At 49.5% G+C, this 26339-nt stretch overlaps 1 protein-coding gene across 2 annotated transcripts in view; it reads left to right on the plus strand.

The window, feature by feature from the left end:
* BCAP31 (B cell receptor associated protein 31) overlaps positions 1–26339 on the plus strand; it is a 38276-nt gene that overhangs the window by 9561 nt on the left and 2376 nt on the right. For both annotated transcript variants that reach the window (XM_083719862.1, XM_083719863.1), the window contains exons 4-7: positions 1450–1597; positions 9804–9939; positions 18657–18783; positions 22567–22667. In XM_083719862.1, coding sequence (XP_083575988.1) covers positions 1450–1597; positions 9804–9939; positions 18657–18783; positions 22567–22667 — 512 coding nt within the window. The remainder of the gene's footprint in view (positions 1–1449; positions 1598–9803; positions 9940–18656; positions 18784–22566; positions 22668–26339) is intronic.

The raw sequence follows: 26339 nt of genomic DNA on the forward strand, positions 1-26339 counted from the left end.
CTGTGGATTAGGTCACCACCACACACACACCGGTCCATGCACTGTGATCCCCATCTGAATTGCACCCCAGCAATTTCTGTTGCTAAAAGAAAAAGAAGCCTGGGCAGCACAATCATGTGACCAACGTATCGCCTGGTATTGGAAGTCCTATGCTTTTAGAATACTTGGCGAGGCTGAATATGTGAGGAAATAGTTTCACCTTTAGCACAGTCAGTGAGGAGTCAAAACTTTATTTTGCAATCATGCATTGCCATGACTTAGGCTGTTAAAATGGCTTGCAATGTTAATACCCAAATAGCATTCGTACTGTCTCAGAATGGAACGGAATGAAGGAGGGGTGACATTGTCTTACATCTACACAGACCTTTCAACTAACATTGGCTTAATTCTCAAGCATGAGAAGCAGGGCCATTCCGCCCTCTTTATAACAGTACCTCTGTTTCTTTGATGCTCATGGCAGCCATTTTGTGCTGGCTCCCACAGCACTTTGGTATAGATCCTAGAACCGGGACCTCATTATCATTATTCTTTTAACCAAAAAAAGGCCCTGAAATATATGACAATGGAGTGGAACTGACAGATTTCTCTCAGGAGAGAATTTAACTTGGGCGCCATGCTGAATATATCCTATTCCTGGTGACAGCTGATCTTGCCTCAGATGATCATGATTACATGAAGTAATGTCTCATGTGTCAATCTTAATTAATGTGGTGGGTGGCAAGTATAGGAGAAAGAGCTCATTAAGTGGCTTCCTAGATCAAGGCCACCGAGGGCTTTAAAGATTGGAAGCCGACACCCTAAACTGGGCCTGAAAACAAGCTGGCAGTTAATGGCGCTCTCCTCAGAGACTGGGCTGGGGAGCGTGTGACACCCCCCCCCCAAAGTAGTTGTTGAACTACAGCTCTTATCATCTCCAATCATTGGCCATGTTGGCTGGGGCTGATGGGAGCTGGAGTCCATAAATAGCTAGAGAGCCACAGGTCCCCAGCCCTGCTCTGAAAGGTGAGATATGCTCCTGGAGGTTAGTTCTAGATAGAAATTATGCTACTATATTCTGGACCAGTGGAAATTACCCAGAGGCTCCTCATGGTAGGAGGGTAGCAAAGTGTTGCATTGTGTGGGGGCAGCTGAAAAGCTTGTTTATGTTCCCATCAGTCTAAGACCTGCTTTGGGGACCCTACCGTTGGTCAGTGGGACAAGCATTCCCCCTCCCTCAAGCTGGCGTGACAAAAACCTACCTCCATTTTATACTTCTGTCTGGAACACATGCTGTTGTGGCATGATGGCTTTTGGTGGAGTCTTGTCAAAGACTGCAGCTGGATTCATGGCAATGGGCTGGCCTTGGGACGAAATCTCCAGAAACCAACCGGAGCTTAAGTTCAAGCAAGGCTTGCAAATAAATTGTCAGTCTGTGGAGCTCTGACTCGTGTATAAATTTGTGACTTTCAGATGCCATTCGTGAGATCCGGAAATATGACGATGTGACGGAGAAAGTGAACCTGCAGACCAACCCTGGGGCTGTGGAGCATTATCACATGAAGCTCTTCCGAGCCCAGCGGAACCTCTACATTGCTGGCTTCTCGCTGCTGATGTCCTTGTGAGTATCTCAGGGGCACTGCTGAGGCCAGATCAGGTGGCGGGCAAGCTGCGTGGCCGGCCAGACTCATCACCCCTGACTATTAGCTATGCTGCCTGGAGCCTGATGGAAACTGGAGTCTTAACAGCATCTAGAGGGCCACCATTTCCCAATCCCTGGGCCAGATGCTTGGGAATCTGGGTAAGGCTTGGATACTAGGTTTGAATTCAGGAGGCATTGGAAATAAGGCATTGAGGGGAGCATCAGCTGCAGCCAGATTGCATTACCCTTAGCACCCACTTCTTGCCAGTAAGAACCAAATTATTTACTTTGTGGCCCTTGACATAGTTCTTCCACATAGTAGCAAATAGTTCTCTTGGGAGCATCCCTCTCCCCCTTTCAAGGGTGGCCTCCACATATTCTCCTTTGCAGAGAAAAGCTTCTAGGCAGGCTTTGACATCTCCCCTTAATGACGCTTTGCCTGGTTCTCTTGCACCGTAGGTGTTTGCTGCAGAGCTGCATAAAAGGTAACGGGACCCCTGACCATTAGGTCCAGTCGTGGCTGACTCTGGGGTTGCAGTGCTCATCTCGCTTTATTGGCCGAGGGAGCTGGTGCACAGCTTCCGGGTCATGTGGCCAGCATGAATAAGCCGCTTCTGGTGAATCAGAGCAGCGCACGGAAACACCGTTTACCTTCCCACCGGAGTGGTACCTATTTATCTACTTGCACTTTGACGTGCTTTCGAACTGCTAGGTCGGCAGGAGCAGGGACCGAGCAACGGGAGCTCACCCCACTGCAGGGATTCGAACCGCTGACCTGATCGGCAAGTCCTAGGCTCTGTGGTTGTAACCCACAGCGCCACCCGAGAGGATGGCAAAGCTAGAGGTGGGGAGCCTCTGGCCCATGGGCCAAACATGGCTAGCCAGGCCTGCCCACTTGGCCTACAAGGCTTTTTTGTGAATCCAGGCCCACCGCCCCACATACATGATAGCACGTGTGGGACAGGTAAGGGTGGGGTTTCAAAGGAACAACCAGGAGCTTAAAGTGAATTCCTGACTGTTCTTTTGCTGGAGCAAGGGATACTCCCAGTCATGGCATCAAATGATGGGCAGTAGGAACGCACCTTGCTTGAGGTGGGCATGTGGTTTCTATTCAGTGGAAGCTGCTTCTCCCTTTTTACAACTGCTCTTTGAAGCTGCCGTGCTTCTTTCAGCCTACAGAACATGGAAGGCACAGGGCTGGCAATGCCTTCTGCGCTGTGACGCCAAGTTTGGGAACCCTGCACAATGAATTTGGAGGGCTGGCCAATCATCTGGTGTTGTCTGCCTCAGAGCTGTAGCTATAGGAGGCGGGGGCTAGCCAGGGTTTTTGCTCAGGTGAAGCCTCCAGAGGGGCACCATTGAGGCTCCCAGGCTGTGTGTGTGTGTGTGTGTGTGTGTGTGTGTGCGCGCGCGCGCGCAAATGTGCATTGGGGAATTGGGTACCCAACTGAGTCTTTGACCCAAGTGAAATAAAGCCTGGTTTCGCCTCTGGGATGGATTGCACCACTCACCTGTCACGGTTTGCCCACATGGTGGACGAAAAAGTCTCCCCACCCTTGCATAAGCAATGCAATTAACCTTCTGCAGTGTTGTTCGCACGGTACATGCTCAGGTTGTCTCAACAACTGTGAGATTTGCAGATTGGCAGGCAAAGCAATACTAAAAATTACTCCCTGAAGATAGATTTGAAAACCACTGCTGTACAAAAGAAGGCACGGTTTTCATCACATTTCCCTGCTCCCCCTTCTGGAAGCTTTGACAACGTGCGTGATGTGAGCTGCAGAGGGGCTTGCCTCTTCTCCCTGCTCCCATTTGCGTTGCTCTGTTTAGGTCAGGGCTGCAGAACAGCATCTAGACCTGGCATCCCCAAACTTGGCCCTCCAGCTGTTTTGGGACTACAACTCCCATCATCCCTGACACTGGTTCTGTTAGCTAGGGATGACGGGAGTTGTAGTCCCAAAACAGCTGGAGGGCCGAGTTTGGGGATGCCTGATCTAGAGGGCCACACTGGTTTCCTGTTCCTGGTTTAAAACAACAACAACATTTTTTATTTATACCCCGCCTTCCCCAGCCAAGGCCGGGCTCAGGGCGGCTAACAAGCAATAATAAAAACAAGTTGAATGAATACAACTTAAAAACAAGATTAAAATACAACATTAAAATATTGAAACATTAAAATATTAAAATATAGCCTCATCGCAGGAGGAGAAAGGAAAAGAAAAATTAAAGAGGGGGAGGGGATCAAGTTGATCCCAAGCCAAAGGCCAGGCGGAACAACTCTGTCTTACAGGCCCTGCGGAAAGAAATCAGATCCCGCAGGGACTTGGTCTCAGGAGACAGAGCGTTCCACCAGGCCGGAGCCAGTGCTGAAAAGGCCCTGGCTCTGGTTGAAGCTGATCTAACTTCCTTAGGGCCCGGGACCACTAGGTAATGGTAATGGTACCCCTGCCCGTACGGGCCAGTCTTGCCAGACTCTGGGGTTGTGCGCCCATCTCACTCAAGAGGCCAGGGGCCAGCGCTGTCCGAAGACACTTCCGGGCCACATGGCGAGCGTGACATCGCTGCTCTGGCGAGCCAGAGCTGCACACGGAAACGCCGTTTACCTTCCCGCTAGAAGCAGTCCCTATTTATCTACTTGCACCCGGAGGTGCTTTCGAACTGCTAGGTTGGCAGGCGCTGGGACCGAGCAACGGGAGCGCACCCCGCCGCAGGGATTCGAACCGCCGACCTTTCGATCGGCAAGCCCTAGGCGCTGAGGCTTTTACCCACGGCGCCACCCGCGTCCCCCCGGGACCACTAGGGCGTTGCTATTTATGGACCTTGAGGCTCTCTGTGGGGCAGACCGGGAGAGGTAGTCCCGGAGGTACGAGGGTCCTAGGCCGTTTAGAGTCTCATTGGGTGCTATCTCTCGGTTTCTTTTCTCTCTCTTGTCTGTCTGGGTGTCTTCCATCCCATCAAAAGCTTATGTTGTAAAAAACCTGTTAATCTTCAGAGCAGGACTCCTGTTTTCAGCATCAGTCTGGCACAGCAGCCTAGCTCTTTTGGAAGGCCTCTTGGAGGAGGCAGGGTGTCAAAATTTCTATACAGCAACACGATCTGCAAGAACTATGTCAAGGGCCTTGCTGACAATTTGGCCTTACTGGCAAGCAGTGGGTGCTAAGGGTGATGCAATCTGGCTGCGACTGATGCAACTGCTCATCTCAATGCCTTATTCCCAGTGCCTTCTGTATTCCCGCTTACTATCCAAGTCTTGCTAAGATTCCTAAGAGATTCCTAAGATTCCGCCTGGATGCTGTTGGACTCCAGTTTCCACAGATACTTCTTCTTTTTATTATGTATTTTGTGTTTTTATTATGTAATTTTATTCTGTGAACTGCCTTGAGATTTTCAGATGAAGGGCCGTATACAAATAATAATAATAATAATAATAATAATAATAATAATAATAATAATTTATTATTTGTACCCCGCCCATCTGGCTGGGTTTCCCCAGCCACTCTGGGCGGCTTCCAACAAAGATGAAAGATACACTAAAATGTCACATATTAAAAACTTCCCTGAACAGGGCTGCCTTCAGGTGTCTTCTGAATGTCAGGTAGATGTTTATCGCTTTGACATCTGATGGGAGGGCGTTCCACAGGGCGGGCGCCACTACCGAGAAGGCCCTCTGCCCGGTTCCCTGTAACTTGGCCTCTCGCAGTGAGGGAACCACCAGAAGGCCCTCGGAGCTGGACCTCAGTGTCCAGGCAGAACGATGGGGGAGGAGACGCTCCTTCAGATATACTGGACCAAGGCCGTTTAGGGCTTTAAAGGTCAGCACCAACACTTTGAATTGTGCTCGGAAACGTACTGGGAGCCAATGTAGGTCTTTCAAGACCGGTGTTATGTGGTCCCAGTCACCAGTCTAGCTGCCGCGTTCTGGATTAGTTGTAGTTTCCAAGTCACCTTCAAAGGTAGCCCCAAGTAGAGCGCATTGCAGTAGTCCAAGCGGGAGATAACCAGAGCATGCACCACTCTGGCGAGACAGTCTGCAGGCAGATAGGGTCTCAGCCTACGTACCAGATGGAGCTGGTAAACAGCTGCCCTGGATACAGATTTGACCTGTGCCTCCATGGACAGCTGTGGGACTTTGCAGTAGCTGGGCTTGCACTGCTTGCTCCCTCTTGCCTCCACCTGACTGAGGACCAGGTGGTAGTTGACCAAAGACATCCTGTTTCTAACCCCTGTTGCATACAGTGGTACCTCTGGATAAGAACCTACGGTAATTTGTTCCAGAGGTCCATTCTTAACTTGAAACTGTTCTTAACCTGAGGTACCACTTTAGCTAATGGGGCCTCCTGCTGCTGCTGCCACCGCACAATTTCTGTTCTCATCCTGAAGCAAAGTTCTTAACCCGAGGTACTATTTCTGTGTTAGTGGAGTCTGTAACCTGAAGCGTATGTAACCTGAAGCATATGTAACCCGAGGTACCAGTGTAGTCTGTTTGCTGCTGTTTAGACTAGAGTAAAGTACAGTGGTGCCTCAGGTTACAGATGCTTCAGGTTACAGACTCCGCTAACCCAGAAATAGTACCTCGGGTTAAGAACTTTGCTTCAGGATAAGAACAGAAATCGTGCTCCAGTGGCGCGGCAGCAGCAGGAGGCCCCATTAGCTAAAGTGGTGCTTTAAGTTAAGAACAGTTTCAGGTTAAGAACGGACCTCTGGAACGAATGAAGTACTTAACCCGAGGTACCACTGTAGTTGTAGAGGCTGAAGCAGCCTGCTGTGCTCTCTTTGGCCACAAGGTGGCAGGCGTGCATAATTTCTTACCTCTTACTGAAAATTCCTGAGGATGAGGACAGCAGCTGAGTCTACAAGCCAGTAGAGTAGACTCTTCAGAGTTGGGGATTAAGCCACAAAGTGATGCCCTAATGAGTACATGCCGGACGCTTTCTCTGGACAGAACCACCACTTCTGGGCACTTGGACTGTAGTGAGGGCCAGGCAGCCCTTGGCCCTTTGTGCCAACTTTTTCTTTAGAAGCTTCTGAGATTAACAGTAAGAAGCCTAAAAGAGGTGAAATTCCAATTCCTAAAGTTATTCTCTCTTCTCCTGCCCACATAATGGGCTTTTATGTTTGCTATTCATTTTGCAGCCTGTTGAGAGTCAGACCATTCGTCCATCTAGCCCAGCATTGTCAGCACAGGCTGGCAGAGGCTGTACAGGGTTCAGCCAGAGGGTGTTCCTAGCCTTACCTGGAGGTGCTGAGGACTGACCCTGGGATAATCTGCATGCGGAGCAGACGCTCTACCACGAAGATGTGGCCCTTTCCCCAGTGGAGGAAGATGGCCTCATGCTGAGTTAGAGCAGCTGTCCATCTAGATCAGCGGTTCTCAACCTGTGGGTCCCCAGATGTTGTTGGACTACAACTCCCACCATCCCTCAGCTCAGGCCTTGCTAGCTAGGGGTGATGGGAGTTGTAGTTCAGCAACATCTGGGGACCCACAGACTGAGAAAGGCTGATCTAGGTTTTGCCATGCTGATTGGCAGCCACAGCCCCCAGGGGTTCAGGTGGGCTACCTGGAGATGCCACTTGGAGATTGAACCTGGGGCCTCCTGCTCCACCCCTCCCCCGTTGCCTGTGGTCCTTGCCGTTGGCAGCAGCTGCTCACAGAGGCCGGCTGAACCAGGGCTCATGTCCTCCCTGGCACTGAGCAGGCTGCAGGGTCTCTGTTGTGTCCATTACGGTGCCTGTCCAGCCAGCTCTCTGGTTTGATGAGCAGCCGCTTTTGGCCGCAGAGGACAGCTGGCGAAGGGTGTGAACAATGCCTGTGGGCCATAAATCAGCAGCCTGGGTGCAGAGTTGCATGCAAAGGGAATGTGCTTGACTGTGCAGCTGGGGCTGGAAGTAGGGATTGGGGGGGGGGCGAGCTGTCGGCTTCCATATCTTTGCTGTGTGTGAGTGTCTGGCCAGGAGGCAGGATGTTCTGGTCTTGTGAGCTCAGCCCTTGGCCTTCGGGCTGCAGCTTCTCAGCTCACTTTCCCTTTCATTGTTGCAAAATGCGTTTGTTGTCCGTGCTCAGAATGGCTATACAGAGGGAACTGGGAGTCCTGGGCCAGATCTCACTCCCATAACGCTTCTCCAAGGTGGCTTTGCCCTTCCCTTGCCCTTGAAAGCATGTTGACTTGCAAGGTGGTTATTCAGAAAGGTAAAAAGCCTGCCCTTCCCTCTCTTGTGTCCTTGCTATCGAGAGAAGCTTTTTTAAAAACGGGATGGAGCATTTTCTCCAGGCGAGAGCTGCAAGCCACCCTGCGCTGGGCTTCAGTTGGCATTGAAGCACTTGAAGGGACTGCCAGTGTTCTCTCGTTCCGCTTTGTGGCCTTGCGTTGGCAGCTCTTGCAGCCAGAGGAATCTGTGCTGAGGGCCATCTCTGCCTTGCGCTGGGTTTATTGCCACCTCACTCCCTTCTCTGACCGACATTTCGGTCTGTGGCCTCTAACAGACAGTGGTCATCTGGGGGTGGCAAAAGCCTGTTTGACATCTGGCCAAGGCTGAGCTTTGTGGGCGGCACTCTTGGCCTGTGTCCTTCCACTCCCTTGTCGCGATCAGTCTGCTTGGTGGCTCCTGGATGGGGCAGCCTTCCTTCCCCTGGGCCAGTCCAAGCTGCCAGAAGGGCTTGCGTAAGCCTTGCAATGTAGCGCCTGGCTTGCAATGACTCTGGGGGCTGGCTCTGCATGGTTCCCTGTACGTTAGTCTGCCTCCTGTGGTGCCAGTGTGGTGTTGTGGTTGAGAGCGGTGGACTCGTAATCTGGTGAACCGCATTCGCTTCCCTGCTCCTCCACACGCAGCTGCTGGGTGACCTAGGGCCAGCCACCCTTCTCTGAAGTCTCTCAGCCTCACAGAGTGTTTGTTGTGGGGGGGGGAGGGGAAAAGGAGAATGTTAGTCTCTTTGAGACTCCTTAGGGTAGTGATAAAGCGGGATATCAGTTCCAAACTCCTCGTCTCTTCTCCTACTGCTGAAAAGGAGCTGTTCCTTGAAAGGGCGATGTGTGGTGGCTTCTTTCGAGTCCAGGAAGCGTTGCCTCATTGTTCTTGCTCCTCTGGTGGGGATGGGGCAAGAAGTGATAAGGCTAAGATGGAGGGAAGCAGTGGTGATAGCAGGTGGAGGGTGGAGAAGAAGCTGCGTCTAAGCTGAGAGCCCTGGTGAGCAACAACCTCGTAAGAGAGGCCATATTTTGATATAAACAATTGCAGAAGGGCTGGCAGAATGGGTTCTCAGTGTGGAGCTGTGCCTGCATTGGCAGGGGCCACAACCACTTCTTGACTTGGGAGGCAGCAAAGGCTTTGGCCAAGCGCTCCACGGATCCTTCTGCCTTTTGCTCTCCTCTGTCTTGGTGTGGGGAGAGAACTCCTGTGCTGCAGAATCTCTGCTGGTCGGGGTACAGACGATAGTGGGCTTGATAGACCAATGTCCTGACTCGTATAAGGCAGCTTTTTTTATCAAAGGTTTGCGGAACCTCAACAAGAAGCAGGATTGGGGATCCTAAGTAGCTCTATGGATAATTCTGGACTCCAGGTTGTGTCAGCCCCAGCCAGCACGGCCCGTGGCCACGGCTGGTGGGAGATGGTGGTCCAGCAACACCCAGAAAGTCACAGGTCCCTATCCTTGAACTTTTGACGTGAAGCACAGTCTTCTCTACTGCAGTTAAACCCATGATCCTGTTGATGGCAAGACCGGCCTTCCATTTTCTTACCAGTCTTCTCTGGTCAGAGACATTGTTAGACCTTGCTGTTCTGTTTTCCCCAAAGGGTATGCATGGCTCAGTCGTTTTATGACCGGAGGTGGGGGCTTCAGTGATCCAGCTGATAAAGCACTACTGGGTTCAGATTCAAGTCCCACCTGGTTAGCCTTGGGCAAGGCCTAGTTGTGTTCCTTGCTTGCTTTCCCCAGTATTCAGAGACAGCCTTGGTGGGTAAGGAAGCTACTGTCACTCCCAGTTTCCAGTACAAAATCCTCCTTTCCCAAGGCCAGTAGGAAAACCTGTGACGGACCTGGAAATTGAACCCGGTGCTTTATCAACTAGGTCACTCCAGTGCCCTTTACAGCAGACCCAGATCTAAAGACCTCTCTGTGTGTGTCTTAACTCTCTTGTTGACTTGGTTTGCGATGCCCTCTTTGAGCCACCTTCTGCCTCTGTCCTTGCAGTCTGCTGAGACGCCTGGTCACCCTCATCTCCCAGCACGCCACCGTCCTGGCTTCGAACGAAGCCTTCAAGAAGCAGGCAGAAGGAGCTAGCGATGCGGCCAAGAAGTACATGGAGGAGAACGACAAGCTAAAGAAGGTATGGGCTCCTGCCTGGGCCAGAGGCACAGGGAAAGCTGCCGTGGGGCAGTTTTAACTTTGGCAGATTGCTGCAGTGTTGTTACAAACGTGAGTTTTGAGGCTCCCCTCAGTTTTAGCAGCGGATGGCCCTGCTGGATGCTAGTCCCTCTGCTCTTGAGGAAACACAGGTGCAGTGGCCCCTCTGGGCAGTAGTTTGCACACTTCCACGCATCCTCAGACTTCAGAGGTCTGATTTATGGGTGTATTGGTTGGTGTCTGTAATCCTATAAGGCTCTGAGACTGTCTGTCACACTATATACCCGGTCCCCTTTTATGGCAGTAACCTTACCCAAGGGGTTAATCGCCCACTGGTGCCTTGTTTTTTCAGGAATACTTGGTGGGTGACTTTGACCTACAAGATTGCTGCACTAGCAAATGCCAAGCATTCGAAGCAGCTGGCATTGCAACCCGCTCCCTCGATAGCCTGGTGTTGGTGAGAGGCTTGCTGGCACCTAAATATGGAGTATACCTCAAAATGGGTTCAAGATGGTGTTGGCTAACCCTCCGGTAGTCAAGGCACACTTTCTGAATTTACATGTGAGGCAGGCTTTCTTCCGTCCGCCACATTTTTCTTCAGTGAAGGTGTGGGGAGGAAGATGTAGCCCACTGTGGCCTACCTGTGACCAGCAGGTGGTCTCCTGGGGCTTGGGGGCCCTTTCTTGGCACCAGGAGACATCTGGAATTGGACCTGGGACGTTCTGCATGCAGAGCAGGTGACCCCTCCAAGCTAGTGTGGTGTAGTGGTTAAGAGCAGTAGTCTCGTAATCTGGGGAACTGGGTTCGCGTCTCCGCTCCTCCACCTGCAGCTGCTGGGTGACCTTGGGCCAGTCACACTTCTCTGAAGTCTCTCAGCCCCACTCACCTCACAGAGTGTTTGTTGTGGGGGAGGAAGGGAAAGGAGAATGTTAGCCGCTTTGAGACTCCTGAAGGGGAGTGAAAGGCGGGATATCAAATCCAAAACGCTTCTTCTGCATTTCCTGGAATTGCCTCCCTCCAGCGAGAGCGCAGAGGTGTTGTAGGCCAATCTCTTCTGGGCAGGGGTATAGCGCCATTTGCCAGAACCAGGGGTGGCGCAAATGCTCACCAGTGGGAGTGGAACGCATTCGCCCAGCTCTTGCTGCTGAACGCTGCCAGGCAGGTGCTCATGCGCCGGGCAGGGTAGGGGCACAGAGGGTGCTCTTTGCCCTTGGCACTCACCCAGTCCTCACTGCCGGAGCCAGGCAGGGCGCGACAGAGATGCTGGTTTGCTCCCCTCCAAGATTTGTGTGCCAGGGCCATGACCCGCCCCATCTCCTGGGTGGCAAATAGCTTTGCTGATTTTTTGCCTTGAGAACACTGGGATGATCTAATGAAGGAGCTAAGCTCCTCTGAAGCCATACCTTCTGACCACTGGAAATCTTCTTGCTTGGTTCTTTTAAAAACAAACTCCCAAACCTTTCAGCATCATGCATGGTGCTTGTGACAATCTTGCAAAGGGAAACTATAACTGCGGCCTTCTGAACTGGTGTTGAACTACAGCTCCCATCATGCTTGACTGTGGGCCATGCTAGCTGAGGCTGATGGGAGTTTCCCCCCAGAAATATATGGAGTGCCAGGTTCTCCATCCCTGGTATAGGACATTGTGCTCTGCCAGGAGAAATATTACATGGTGGAGGTCACCAACTCAGCACCCACAAGCAAGGTGGCACCTGGAGAGGCTTTCATTGGTACCTTTGGGCAGGGGCTCCGGACTCTGAGCTTTCCTTTTTCTAAAGAAGCAAGTCTCTTGCCCTTCTAGACAGTGAAATGGGAAGCAAAATATGCAGGTACCCCTTCTAAGAAATTTCTGTGAAACAAGCTGGACTGACTGCTCCAACCATTTTAGCCAATGAGTTGTTTGGACACCAGGCTATAGTTATTCCCGTGGTCCTAAAGAGTTGCTATTTTCCCCTCCTGTTCCGTGTTCCTTTTCTGCTTCAGACTTATTTTCAGGTCCTTGGAATTCCTGTAGTTGCCATTCCTTTTCCCCAGCAACCAGGATGCATTTTTCCTGCGGTCGGTTTTTATGAGATCAGGGTAGTCCCTAGAAATCATTTTCTGCAAATAATACTACACAGTGAGTGTGGGTGCATGCTATGGAATCCCTCCTCCCCACCAAAGGCAAAGGTTAGAACTTTGCAAACAGGCTGCGCCATCTCTCCTTCTGTGTGGGAGATAAGAATTCACTGCAGTACTAATGTGCACATGTCTACTTGGACGCAACACAGGAGGAAAGTGTAGTTTGGCTGGCCAGTCCCTGCACCTCTCAATGGCAAACTTTCATTGAGACCAGAAACAGTTGCTCTAGGGTGGCTGGGTGTTTTTCAGTGTGTGTTTTTGCAAGCTTTTGAATTGTAGAGTTCACTGTGCATTTATTTTTTGAAAAACAAAACACCGTGTGTAAGCTGGCAGCAACGGAAAGGCACCCCGATGCAGCAGGGCACTGTGTAGTCTTGTACTTAAATGATGAAAGCGGTAATAACCAGTCTGCACTAGTAATTTTGCACCCTTCTACTCGAGCACGGGTGCCCGAGGCCTATTCACACCTGGCTCACCCTGAGGGAACAAATACAGTCATACCTTGGGTTGCGAACGCTGCGGGTTACGTCTTTTCAGGTTGCGACCCGGAAGTACCAGAAAGTGTTACTTCCGGGTTTCACCGCATGTGCAGACATGCAAAATGACGTCATGCGCAGAAATGGTGAATCACGACCCGCGCGTGCGCAGACGCGGGTTGCGTTCCTTTCAGGTTGCGAACGTGGCTCCGGAACGGATCCCGTTCACAACCAGAGGTGCCACTGTAATGTCTGAAAAGTCTGTAAAACCCTGACACCTGAAATATTTTGTTTCCATCTGCTTCCCCCTCTCCCTTGCAAAAGGAAAAGGTACATACCTGGGAGCTTTTAAGTTCCCTAAACATAGGCTTGCTAAATAGTCCCACAATCTTTACAGCTACAAAGCCTTGAAACTTCTGAGAACCTCGGCTTTGCTTCATAAGAATCCTGAACTAGATCCCAGGTCTTCCCCACCCCCTCTTCACGTGGAGAATGCGGCTGTGAAAGTCAAGCTCTGTCGCATGGCAAGTGTGTTGGAGTTTCTGGGAATTCATGGCAGATGCAGCTTCTGATGCAGAATCCAGATTTCCTTAGAAAATAAAAAAAGAGCAGGCTTCCTTCCACCGCATGATGGACAAAACAGGTGAAAGTGCCCCTGCATTCTCAAGTTTCAGCTTTGGAGGGTGGGGCTCCAACCTGGGGGCAGCTCCCTTTCATGCACATTCTTTCTTCCCTTGCCAGCTTTTCTCCTCTGAGGCCCAGCCCTACTTTCTGTCCTCCCTAACCAATAAAACTAAGCATGGAAATTCATGGAATTTCCATTTGCAGTGGGGTGAGAGGCCTCACATTTGCCTGTGTACCAAAGAGCCTTCAAACCTTATGTGCTTTTAAGCCACCACCCGCCATATGGGGCAGGCAAGCCCCACCACACTGGGTTGACCTGAGGGCACTGCCTTAAATATGGCAATAATTTTTATGGAGTCAAATAAATAAGGACTGTGCATTAGCAAGACAGCCTTGACCCTCTGGATAGTAGGGTGGCTTTGGTGTGTCTTCAATCTGTAGCCATAAACAGGATGCAAAGATAAAAATGCAAACCTTGCTCAAGGGCGGTGATTATGACTTGGGCTTTTGATAGTGCCCCAGTCCCTTGCGGTTGCTTTTTGGAGAGCTCTTCTCTCCCCCGTTCTCTGGCACTACAGACTGGCACAGCTAGAGATCGGCTTGGAATGGACTTTTCTGTTCCATTTAAAGTCATCTCTTGTGAATTTTGCTTGGGGAGGTTCTGCATCACAGGATGGGGATGTGGCACCCCGGTTTGGGAGGAAATCCCCCCTTTTCTCATTCATTTTCATAGAACCTTAGAATTGTAGAGTTGGAGAACCCTTCAGTGAGCCAGGATGCTCATTGCAAAAAACCCACCAATAAAAGAAGGGCAAATCAAAATTTTGTGAACATACATATTTGGCAAGATTCACAGCATTTTTAAGGGGATAATTAGACCAAAAATTAGTAAAAGAATGGGGTTGTGTTAAAGAATATATGAAAAAACATTGTCCTGGAGTAAGTATATCGGTATGTAATGAATGAAGCTTTGCAGGGTTAAAGAAAATGGTGCAAGAGGTATAAAGATAGAGGGAATCTGCACAAGACACAACAATACAGAACGATTAAAAACTATGAGGTCTCAGAACAAAGGAAGGAAGTCAATATGTGTAACGATTAATATGACGATACGGTTTTCTTTGTAGGTGTGATTTTTATTTTTGTTTTCTTTTTTATCTTTGTTTTTTGTTTTGCTTTCCTTTCACCCCGACCATTAGATATGCTGCCTGGGGCTGGTGGGAATCCCTTACAGGCTTCCTTTGGACTAGCTTAACAGCATGTGAAGGGGCCACAGGGAACCCACCCTAACCCAGAGGGAGGTGGGCAGATCACTTTCTTGAACGCTGGCCCTGTTGCAGTATGTCTTGGGAGGGGTGTGCCAAGAGGATCAATGCAGAAGCTTCTCTAAAAACTGGCTGTGTACACATGATTCCCTCCCCACCCCCCAAAAAAAGAATACTGGGAACTGTAGGTGCTGGGTGTTGGGAATTGTAGCTCTGTGAGGGGGTATGCCACAGTTCCCAGGACTCTGGGGGACGTCATGTGCTTTCAATGTGCAGTGTGTACTCAGCCCATATTCCTGGCTGCTTGAGGCCAGCCAAGTTGAAGGGAACTGTGTATTCTAAAGACAACGGGAACTGGTCGAACTTCTATTCTTGTTTGATTAAGGCAGTTTTATAAACAGCCCCTTCTTGGGTGTGGCAGGTCAGTCTCTTCAAGGTAACCAGGGAGGGAAGTTTTAACAAAAGATTCTGTGTCCTTCATTTTGGCCACCAATTACTTGGTACACGTTGATGTGTGAACTCAAAGGCTGATACCAACAAATTCAATGACATAAGCTTCCATTGATTTCAGTGGGTTACTCTGAGCATGATTGAGGTTGGACATCACCTATAGCAGGCGTGGCCAACTCCCAAGAGACTGTGATCTACTCATAGTGTTAAAGACTACCCCCATTTTTGGGGTGGTGCACATCAAAAGTTGATGAGCTTTTTTTTAGGAAGGGAAGGGGGGCAGTTTTGGGGGGTGCAGAGCAAAAATAAAACGTTGAGCTTTTTTTAGAGGAGCAAAACTTTTTGAACTTTGGGGGGGGGGAGCCAGTGATCTACCGCAGACGTGCAGTGATCTACCATTGAAGGATTTCTACTTTTTCAGATTGTCACAGGAGAGCTGGAATAATGTGTTGTAGCTGGTGGGAAGCCAATACACAGCCTTTGAAGTTGGTTGATGGAATAGTGTCATCCTGCAAAACACAGGCATGAGCAGATGCACACTTTCTACATCTCCATAGAATGGCTGCAGAACACGAGGGAGGATATTTTTAGGTTGCCATTTTGAAAGCAGTTTGAATTTAAGAATCCATGCATGTTGTAACTTCTGTGAAAGGAGATTCAGTGGCCCTTGAAGTGGCAATGGAGCAGCTGTATGTGCGACACAGTTGAATATTTGTGTATTTTGAATCTCTTTCTCTCTGTGCGTATAAATATATATATATAGAGAGAGAGAGAGAGAGATGTGGTATACAACATGAGAATAAAATAACAAAATGTCCATGAAAGCATAAACACAGATAAAACACCAGTCAACCCTGATTTGTTAAAAAAGAGAATTCATATTACAAAGATCTGGCTTAGAATGGTATGGTTTTCAAAAGACCTCTGGGCTAGTTCCTGCGAAACATCTACTGGCAGGGAGTTCCACAGAGCAGCGTCTGCGTCACTAAAGGTTTGGTCCCTTTTACTTGAGCAGTGGAGAGAAGCAAGGGGTTTCCTAGAAATGGAGGCACAGGATATAAACACACTTGAGGGCATTAAGAATAGCCTTGCTGGATCCGGCTACCCAGGAGGACTCCCCTGCTCAGCGCCTGAGGGCCCCAGTCCTGCCACTCTCCAACTGGCCTAGGGCGGCGCTTGACGGGCTCCATAAAGGACTGCTGGCGCCGCTGCTGGGCAGAGTGGGCCCCGTTTTTCTTTTTTTAATTGCTGTTTTTTTTACCTTTGTCCTTTCAAACTGATATTAATGCTGTAATCTTAGTTTTAGATTTTGATTTATGTGGAAATTGTTTTCCATTTGGTTGTGTATTTTTTTGATGTGGTTTATTTATGACTTTTGTAATTATGTCAATCTTGTCATGTTGTAGCCGCCCTGAGCATTGTTTTTAATTGTGGAAAGGTGGCATACAAATGAAATGCTGATGATCTCACAACCAGAAGCTTTTTGGAAGTCCAAAAGCAGGACCGGGCACAGCAGCAGTCTCTCCAGACGCCTGGCTCACTGCCTGTGTCGGTGGAGGCAGAACGTAGACATTGTGGCTTTGATAGGCTCCATTCTCCATGAACTTGCCTTTTAAAACCACCCAAGCTGGTGGCTGTCAATGCACCTTGTGGTAGCGGATTCCACAGTTTTAACTGTTCTGTGTGAAGAAGCGCTTCATTCTGGTCTGTGCTGATTTTCCACCCAGCTTCAGTTGCTGTCGTGTCGTGTGCCACAGGCTTGGGCATCTCTGCTCTGAAGGTCTTGTATAACATTTTTTCTATACATAGCATTGCTAATGTCAGGCTGTCGCTTTTGTGCCTGTCATGCCAGTGCTTGCTTCTTCTCATATAAGACGAACCATGATTGGAGAAAGCTTATGCAAACCTCCCCCCTCCCAATGGAGGCTCAGTTTGAGGATGAAAGATTCTCCTCCTCACACCCCCATGCCTTGTCTTTTCAGCAGCCATTTCTCTCTTCCAAAATCTCAGGTTCCTCTTTGCCTAGGAAAATGTCCCCTTTTCTGTCCTGGGCTTATCCAGCTCCCTTTGAGCTGCCCAGAAGCAACGTCCGTTGTTTTATACACTCGCGGTTGGCATTTCCAGGGGTGTGTAGGCAGTATGCCTATTGTTTGACTGGTTATTATGGGATACTTTCCTTCAGGGATTTTTTCCAAAGTAAGAAATGTTAGGAGAACGACAGGATTCAGGGTGGCTTTTCATATGCATCAAAAAAGGGAGAAAGTGATAGGATGGAAATGAGGTGGCTGGGGAGTTTGTGGAACATGGCAGGCGAGTCTCTCAGCTAATCCAACCACAGGCTGTGCGCGAGAGGCAGCTGTCTCCCTGCTCCTTGGAGGCAAAAGGATGGGAGCTGCTTCCTGGCAATAGAAAAGGGCGAGAGCCTAAATCATCCTAGTTGACAAACTTTCGTAAGCCACTTCTTGAGAGCACCTCCGGGCTATAAAGCAAGATACAGGTATTTCAGATGGGGCATTTTATTGTGTAAAAATGAAATTGCCCAGAGTCCTCCAATAGGTAGACCCCAGGTCAAATCTTGCTTCATCCATGAGCTTCCTGGTTGGTCTTGGCAGGCCTCACTATTAAGCTTCCCCATTCTCATATGAGGATTGTTTGTGCAGTGGTGTAGCAGGGGTTGCCAGGGCCTGGGGCCACGCACAGGGGTGGATGGGAAGGAGGAAAAACGGATGCATGTGCATTCAACTGCCTAACGGCGTCGTGCCACCCAGGAGATCACAGAGAGATGTAGAGTCATTCCATTATCTGGAGAGGTCACTTCCTGAGTCGCATGCAGCTGTAATGAGGCAGCACCTGGTGTTCAAATTTTGTGCCCGGGGTGTCTGCCCTTGTGCCCCCCCCCCAATGCTAAACCACTGCATCTGTGTTTGCAAACTTGATGGGTCTGCATACTTGATGACTTGGTCGCTAAGCCATGCATTACTGCAGCAGGAAGGGCCCAGTCCTTGACCTTCAAAGCATGAGGACAGGGATTTTGCCCCTTGCCCAAGGTTCAGCCTCAGAGTAGGAGAGGGGTAGGGGCATCGTCACTATAGTTCTTCTCCTCTTGGGAAGCCCAGCATCAAATGGGTACCAGTTTCTGTGAGGTTTCTAGCTCTCAGGTTGGAAGGAAACATGGAGACTTGTCATGCTCAGCAGATGTGTATTTGCCATGCCAAGGGAAATTGTAGACCTCTGTATGTCATGCTGACCATCCCTTTAGAGCAGAAGTTTTCAACCTTTCTGAGCCTATGGCTCCCTTAACCAACTGCATTCTTTCTGTGGCACACCTGTGGGGCTCAGGAGCCCAGTTATGTCACTCCTTGTCTGCAGTGCTGGCAGCCTCTCACTCTTTTTAAAAACCCTCCCTTGTGGAGCGTTCCCTCAGCCTCCTCTCCTCTCCTCTCCCTCTCTTTGGGAGTCCTCCAGGCAGCCGCTTCTGCTGCCCCTGGTCTCTGAGCTAAAGAGGAATCCCAAAATTACTTCCTCGGATTCTGCAGTAGTGGTTTGCCTATCTAGTATTTTTGGCTGTGACAACTGTCCTAGAAATGGGTTGACACTGAAGTTTTGCAAGGTAGGTTAGGGAAAAGGGTCAGGAGAAAAGCCAGCTGACCATGTACAGGATGGGTTTGTCTGTACACACACATTAAGTCTTGTGTCAAGCTATTTCTCATTGATGGATTGATTTCTCCTGTGTCCTCTAACCTTCTCTCGTTCTTCTCATTCAGCAACTGCAGCAAGCAGGGGTGAAAATAACAGATCTGGACACCAAAGGCGCTGGAGGTGAAGAAGAGAGTAAAGCACTGCAGGGTGAAGTGAAAAAACTGAAGGATGAGCTGGCCTCCACAAAGAAAGGTGAGAGACTTGGTGGAGTATGTTTAGCGCATGCCCCCCCCCCCCCAGTCCTGGCTGTAAAATGACCTTGTGTGGTAGATGCCACTGCCCAGTAACTTATAGGGAAAGGGCATGACCTATTAGAGACCCTGGACTATCCCTCTCCCCCCACATCCCAGTTGTGTACAGCTGGATCATCTGGGCTAGATGCCGACGAAAGGGTGATACACCATCTATTTATACTTCTAGAACTGTACAGCCATGCGCCTTCCTCGTGTACAATCTCAGAATTCTGTCCCCCCTCCTCTCTCCTGCTTAAAAATACTTCACTTGGCACCAGACTTTGGGAATAGATGGACTGAGCCCTGAAGAGTTTGTTTGTAAACACTTTGGTTCTCTATAGTTGTGAGGATGCTCTTTTCCTTGCTCTACAAAGCAATGTCCAACTTTGGAAGTGGTCTCTTTAGTTATTGAACAGGGAAATGATGATGGGGACCACTAATTGGTGCACTCAGTTCTTCAAATCTGAATGTTTGGACACTGCACACACTGGCACACACTGGTATTCCCAGCCTGATGACCAATGCCCAGGCATGGTGGGAGTCCAGCAGAACCACAAATTCTCCATTCCTCTCTCTCCTGTCCCAGTTGACATGCAGCATAGGCTGATGTAGCACCACTTGCTCACATTGGTCCTAGGTAGCCTTCTGCGAAGTGGTTGATTCTGGCAGCAGTGTAGGTGATGCTGCTCTGAGCTGTGGCGCAGAGTCAAGTGGAAAGTTCTCCTGCATAAGCCCCACTGGAATGGGTGGGAGATGTGTGAGAGCACAGTCACTTAGTGGGAAGAGAATGCTGCTGTTTGGTGCTGTTGGCACCATACTTCACCACTGCTAAACCCTTCCCTCCTGTCCTTGTGTCTCCTCCACAGTCAAATGTATTTATTTCTTTGATTTAATTAATGAATTGCTTCCCATAAAATATCTTGATCTGATTTCGCAGTAAAGACAATCAAACAATTCTGTATGTAAACTATTTTATACTGGCAAGCTCATACCCAACAATGATTGGGAATGCTAAGAAACGTCATCAAATTGAGTGCAATTTTGAAATCAGTGGTTAAAATCCACACTGTTTTGTAAGATTCAGCCTGCCATCTTGATTCAGATTGGCATCCGATAGATGAAAAACCTGTTACTTGACCTCAAGAACCATAATGCAGAATTGGATTACGGTATCTTCACAGTGTCCAGATGCATAGGAAGCAGACAAACGATTTTCCAGGTGTCTTCCAAGAAAATTGTATGTCTACTATAATTGTTTGTATAGTAGATACGCAAACAATTTAAAACCAGTACTGTGTGTGAAAAGAACTCCAACTCCAATACAACTCCAACTCCAAATAAACGTTGCAAGCTTTTTTAGGGTAGCAGGGCAGGGTCTTTGCACATTACTCTAAAACCTTGCAATGACATAATGGGATACTCTCTCCCCTCATGCTGCATGTATTTGAAAACACATACACACACGGGGGGGGGGGGGGGGCTACAGTTCTCAGTTGCAGTATCAACCAGTCTGAGCAGCTTCTCCAGGGCTCATTTCCAGAGCTGGCAAACTAGAGGGGTTGACATCAGTGCTGGAGGAATCCTGGAGCTGGGAAGTTTTGGGTGTCAATTGCCCTTCCGACCTTCTCAGTTCTTGGTGGGCTTGTGTAACATTCCCAGCTTCTCTTTGACTCCCCCTTCCCCATGTGAATGGCACAGTGGCCAGGCAGGACTGTAACTGGTTGTGTACTGTGCAACACCAGCCACACAAGAAGTGCTCAATATACCTTTTAAGTTTATTGAATTATTTAAGGTTCCTGAATTATTATTTTGTGGCTCAGATTTCTTTCTTTGGGGGGGTGCAGGGGGTGTTTGGCTGTGCATGCCTGGGTTGAACTGATCTCTTGTCTCTTCTTCCAGTGTGCCCTCTTTTTGTATAGCTGTTGTAAGGGGTGCTGCGTTTTGTTCCTTCTCTCCAGTCTAACACCCAAATGGTGCTAATTGTTAAGCCACAGAAAACCTGCCAAATTTGGCACAACTTGTTCTTCTGGCCCAGAAGCTCTCTGTTTCTTTAGCACGGTGGTCCTCCACAAGGGAAGTGTCCCATGTGCTGGATCAGGCCAATGGCCCATTTATTCCAGCATCCTGTTCTCTCAGTGGCCAACCAGATGCCTGTGGGAAGCCTCCAAGCAGGACCCGGGTGCAACAGCAGCCCTCTCCCCTGTTGTGATTTCCAGCAACTGGCCTCTGGCAATGGAAGTGAAATGGCCATGATGGCTAGCAGTCATAGATAGGCTGATCCACCACAAACTTGTCTGATCTTCTCTCAAAGCTCTCCAAGATTGTAGCCATCACTACTTCTCAGGGGAAATAATACAATAGCTTAACTATGTGCTATTTGAAGCCAGTGAGGAAAGTGAAGGAAGGAGCATCTTCCCAATTTTCTGAGTCTTCCTTAAGGATCCTCAAAGCCTTACAGGTCTGCATCTGACAGAAACCAGTCTTGGGTGTCCCTCTCTTCCAGTGATGCTAATGCTGTCATGGGACATGCGCCAGTTGCTCTCTGACTGTCTGCATCCGGAGCCTTGGAAGCGCAGGAGGTGCAGCTTGCATTTGGCGCCAAATGCAAGCTTCAGGATGGATCTGGTCCCAGAGGGGCTTGCACTTGGCACACTAAATTTAAATTCAGCGCTGACCACGAGCTCGACTTTCGGCACAGATTGGCTCTGCTTGGAAAACTCTGCTGTGCCGTTGATGGCCAACATGCAAAAGACCCTGAATGCAAGCTCCTCTTGCCAAGGAGCAACTGAGAGTGCACCTTTAGGCTCCCAATTGTTCCTTTGCAGATGTGGCTTTACCTGCACCACACCTGAAGTCATAGGTGACTCCAGATGTGGCAGAAACTACCCTGTGGGCCCAATTAGGGCCTCTGGTGGCTCTGATTTGTTGTGGGGGCTGGAGGTTCCCCTCCCATGATAGCTTGTAGGAATCTTGAGAAGCAGAACTGGAAGTGACTCAGGGAATTGTTTGGGTTAGGGTTCTGGTTCTCCACTCCCGCAATAAACCACTGGTGAATGTTAGAGGTGATTTGGACCAGGGAGCACAGTCCTAATTCAGAACAAAAATTTGGATGAGAGCTTATTGAGAATAGTTGAAATGTGCTTGTGGTGACATGATCCAGTCAGTTATTTCAGGCTTGCCTAGTACTAATTGCACTCTAGAACCACCATCCATGTCTTTGAGCGTTACTTTTTAAAATTCTGTCTATGCTGGTGGTCAAGCACAAACCTTGCAGTGGGCAAAGTGGCAATTGAGAAGCAGCCTAGCTTATTGTCCAGTGATCTCAACTTTGAAGACAAGAGGGAAATAAGTGGCTAAGCTTTATAGCATCCTCATTTGATAGCCACAGCTGATGGGAACATGGCTGCAGCCACCTTAAGTTATTTTGTAAACTGTCCTATGATCTTTGGATCAAGGCAGGCATACAAATTTTATTAAGTAAGTGCTAGAAATCAAACTACTCACCTCAGTCCTTTCATGGAGTTGGAAGTCAGAGGAATGAACTTGGTGGAAGATCACAGCTCCTTCTCTGATCCGAAAGTCTGTGGTTTTCTATTCCTGGAAAACCAGGATTTGCAGTGATCCATTTTTTACACACAGACACATGCATGTGACTTGGCTTGCTGTTGCCTGATTATCTGGGTCAGTGTAGAGATTGCTCTAACCTGTGCTTTTCTTCCTCCTTTACCCCCCCCCCCCCCAGCACTGGAAAAGGCGGAGAACGAGGCCCTGGCTATGCGCAAACAGGCCGAAGGACTCACCAAGGAGTATGACAGACTGATGCATGAACACACCAAGCTCCAGGTGCCAGGGGAGGGAAGTGGGGTTGCAAATATCTGTTCTGAGGTGGGAGGGAGTCAAGAAGGGCCTGGCTGGCATCTGCATGAGGCCACTGTTGTGTCTGGCTGGACTATTCCAAAACTCTAAAAACCAGTCCTCTCCCTGGCTTCCATGGGTTCCAGCTTGAGTCTTGCTCCAGGAAGAGCAGTGGTGTTTGTGTTCTAGGGCAGGACAAGAAGAAGGCAGCGGTGGTGGTGTGATGAGGGGTTTGGGGATCAAAAACCCTTTAAAAAAAGAAAAAAGAGAGAGTGTTTGTCCCATGAGTACTGTGGCTGCTCTGGGAATCTGAAGTTCATCGATGCCAGCCTTCCCCAGCCTGGTGTCCTTCAAATATTGTTGGTCTACAGTGCCCATCATCCCTAACCGTTGGCCAGGCTGGTTGGGGCTGGTGGGACCCCAACAAGATCTGGAGGACCCCTGGTTGCAGAAGGCCCATCTGCTTGGTTTTAAGAGAAGGAAGCTTCTTGGTCTTCCTCTTTTCCCCAGCTTCAAAGGGGGGGGGGGGGCTTCTCATTCCAGCCTTCACTTGAGTGTCCTGTGGACATTCTTCCTCGAAAGAGAGGTGGCTTCCCAGTTACCAGAATGCATAATTAAGGGAAGAATGGGGTGATTCTAGAGCAGTAAGGTTTTGGATGCGGTTGGCCTTTACAATGGTTGAGAGGGGGGCATCCCAATTAGAACCTCCTTTTTTCTTGCCCTGTGCTTTGTTCCTTGTTGGATTTCAGCTGTGTGGGAGGCGGTGAGTCCAGCATGGTCACTCCTGCTGGGCAAAGCCAGTTTTGTGAACAAATCTTCTTCCAGATGAGGGCAGCTGGGGAGTCTTCTGAAGTTTCAGCTGTAACTGAAAATAAATGTGTGTCTTGCCGTTGTCTAAGCTTTCAGGGAAAGCAGGAGCTGTGTCCCTGCTGCTTATAGTCCTACAACCCATGATTACCTCCTCAGGGGTGTGCTCTCTTCCCCCACCCCTTGTACCCCAAACCTTTTGACTGCATCAGATATCCTTAAAAGTTAGCAAGAGCCTTCCACAAGTTCTGGAATCTTGTTGCTGACAGTCTCTACCTTCCAGTCCTTGAATGTGTTGCGGGAGTTTCACATTTGTGCATGCAGTGGGTGCTTCTGAACCTCCCCCTTCTCAGGGTCCCCTGAAAGTCGCCACCCCTGTAGCAGGAAGAAAGGAGTAGTCAGTCTTTTATTTTTTGGGTGTGCGTGTGTGTGATTATGTTGATGAGTTGCTTTGGTACATTAATGGAGGTTCTTTCTGCATTCTTAAGGGAGGGCTTTGAGTCTGTTGGATTACAGCTGTCTTCTGCCGCAGACCCGCCTTCTCTCCTACCCTGTGTCACTGGTTGGCTAGGTTTAAATGGCCAGCCCACAACAAACACAGCATATACACACACACACACACACACACACACACACACACACACACGTATAAAAATAATCCAGCTTTCGTTGCCAGGGTAACCTAATCTGCACACAGTGGCTGAGAGAAGCTACCCAGCCTTGGTTGCGGGTTTTTTACTCCAGCCTCTCCCATTCGCGGAGTACCAGCAAGGGGGAGGATCTTGGCAGTGCCTGGGAATCCTGCCCGGTAAACAACCCTCCACGTTTCTCTCTGCACGTAAGCAGCAGGTCACAAGACGCTGCCTCACCTGGGAGCTGATAACAGGTGGGCGGGGAGGAACAATGCTGGGCCTGGCACCACCTCAAGGAAGTGCGGAAGGGGCTGGGCCCCTCGCTGCTTGGGTTTTAAAACAAGACTTGAGGCAGCACTGCCTGCAAAGATGTGGAGGATGTTTTTCTTATCCCCAGGCTGGACTTAAACTCAGGAGTGAAGGACTATATACAAGTTCATTAACCGCAGCTTGGGACTGGGATAGTGATGTCTGGTTCATAGCTTGTCAACTTTCAGATTTGAAAATAAGGGATCAGCAGCTTCACCTGTCCTGGGGACAGTCTACGGGATATCTAAGAATCTGGGAAGCAGCAGGAAACGGTGCTGGAATAAGGGAATTTCCTGCAAAAAAAGGTTGACAACTATGGTCTGGTTATCAGAGGTGGGAAACCTCAGGAACAGCCTCCCAACTATTGTTTTGATATTTTCTAGTAGATCTTAGGAGGAGGTCTCTCTGTGTGTCACTGTCCTCTCCAGAAGCTTACTGGCAATTCTTTGGTGTTGGGAAAATATCCCCCCCCCCTTTCAGTCACAATCTTGTGATGGCCCCCTTCTCAATTCCCAGCTTAACCAGCCCCTCTTGTTATCCAAGGCTGCGTACACACCTTGCGTTTAAAGCACATGGCTTCCCCCAAAGCATCCTGGGGACTGTGGCTTGTCATCGGCACTGGGAATCGTAATTCTGTGAGGAGTAAACTACAGTTCCCAGGATGCGCTTTATTTGTGTGGTGTGTACACAGCCTTAGTCCCCATTGGGCATTCCAGGAAGCCTCCCTTGGGGAATGCACCTGATCGCTTGCACAGTTCTCCCATAGCTCGTGACCGAGGGCTTGCCCCTTTCGCTCTAGAAGTTTGCAGTTGGGGAGGGTGGTTCTGGAAGGCTTGACTGGGCTCCAGACAGTTCACATGAGCCGAGTCTTCTGCGTTTTGCTTGCTCTCTGCTCCATGGTGGAGCTTGGGTGGGTTGGACCAGAACAGCAACCGCCTCTTCTTTCTTAGTTTTAGGATGATTAAAAAAAAAAAAGTTTCAAGATTCTGTTGTAACCCATGCTGAGTAAGCCTCCTGCCTTCGGGGCTTAATTACCCCCCACGCAGCATCTTTCTGGATTGCAATGGGCGTTGCTCTGAATATCCTCATTCCAATCCCTTCTCATCCCCGTGCTCCCTTCAGCCCACAAGTCCTTACTGAGCTCTGTCTTGGCTTCGCCTGTGTGCTGCAACCACCTGCTTTCCCCCTCCCCAGAGCTGGTGTGATCCGGCTGCCAAGACTCAGTAACAGTGTGCCTTGCCAGCTGCTTAAAAATAGGATCTCAGTGTTGTTGCTATTCTGATGGCTCTGCAGGCTGGCACTGCTGAGGAATGGCACCCTCCTGCTTCTGAAGGGCCAGTGTGCCTTTGGGTACCTAGGGAAGCAGATATGTCCTTGCCCTGCGAGGAGGAGGAGGATAGGGACCTTTCCAGCTACTCACATGCCCTTGAGCATTGTTCCTGGGTGGTGATTGGAGGCTCTCATGTTGGCCTTTCTTTAAGGCTGCCTTTCACAACCTGGTGCCCTCCCATGAGCCCCAGCACAGCCTTCTAGAAGGCACCAGGATGGGGAAGGCCATGTTGAGGAGGTGTGGGTGCAAACAGCAGCATTCTCGGCTGGTGTCTTGGGAACTCTGTTCGAAGCATGTTTTCAAAGAGAGGGGAGAACTAAGTGACTGCAAATGCTAAACAGTGCGTGGGAACTCCTCTCTGCAGTGAGGTATCCTGCTGAGCTGATATTTCATGCGCAGCTCTTCAGCTTTGCTGCCATCATACTCCAAAGCACCCTGTATTGCGGGCTGGCATGGTTCACTCTAGATACTGTTGAGCTTCAGCCCCAGCCAGCATCACCAAAGGTCAGGGATGATGGTCCCCTATACAGGGTGCTGATAGACTGCTCTGCATCTTGCCCAGACATCAAAATTAGGGGTGCA

Source organism: Podarcis gaigeae, assembly GCF_964106915.1.
Source record: "Podarcis gaigeae genome assembly, chromosome: 17".
NCBI lineage: Eukaryota > Metazoa > Chordata > Lepidosauria > Squamata > Lacertidae > Podarcis > Podarcis gaigeae.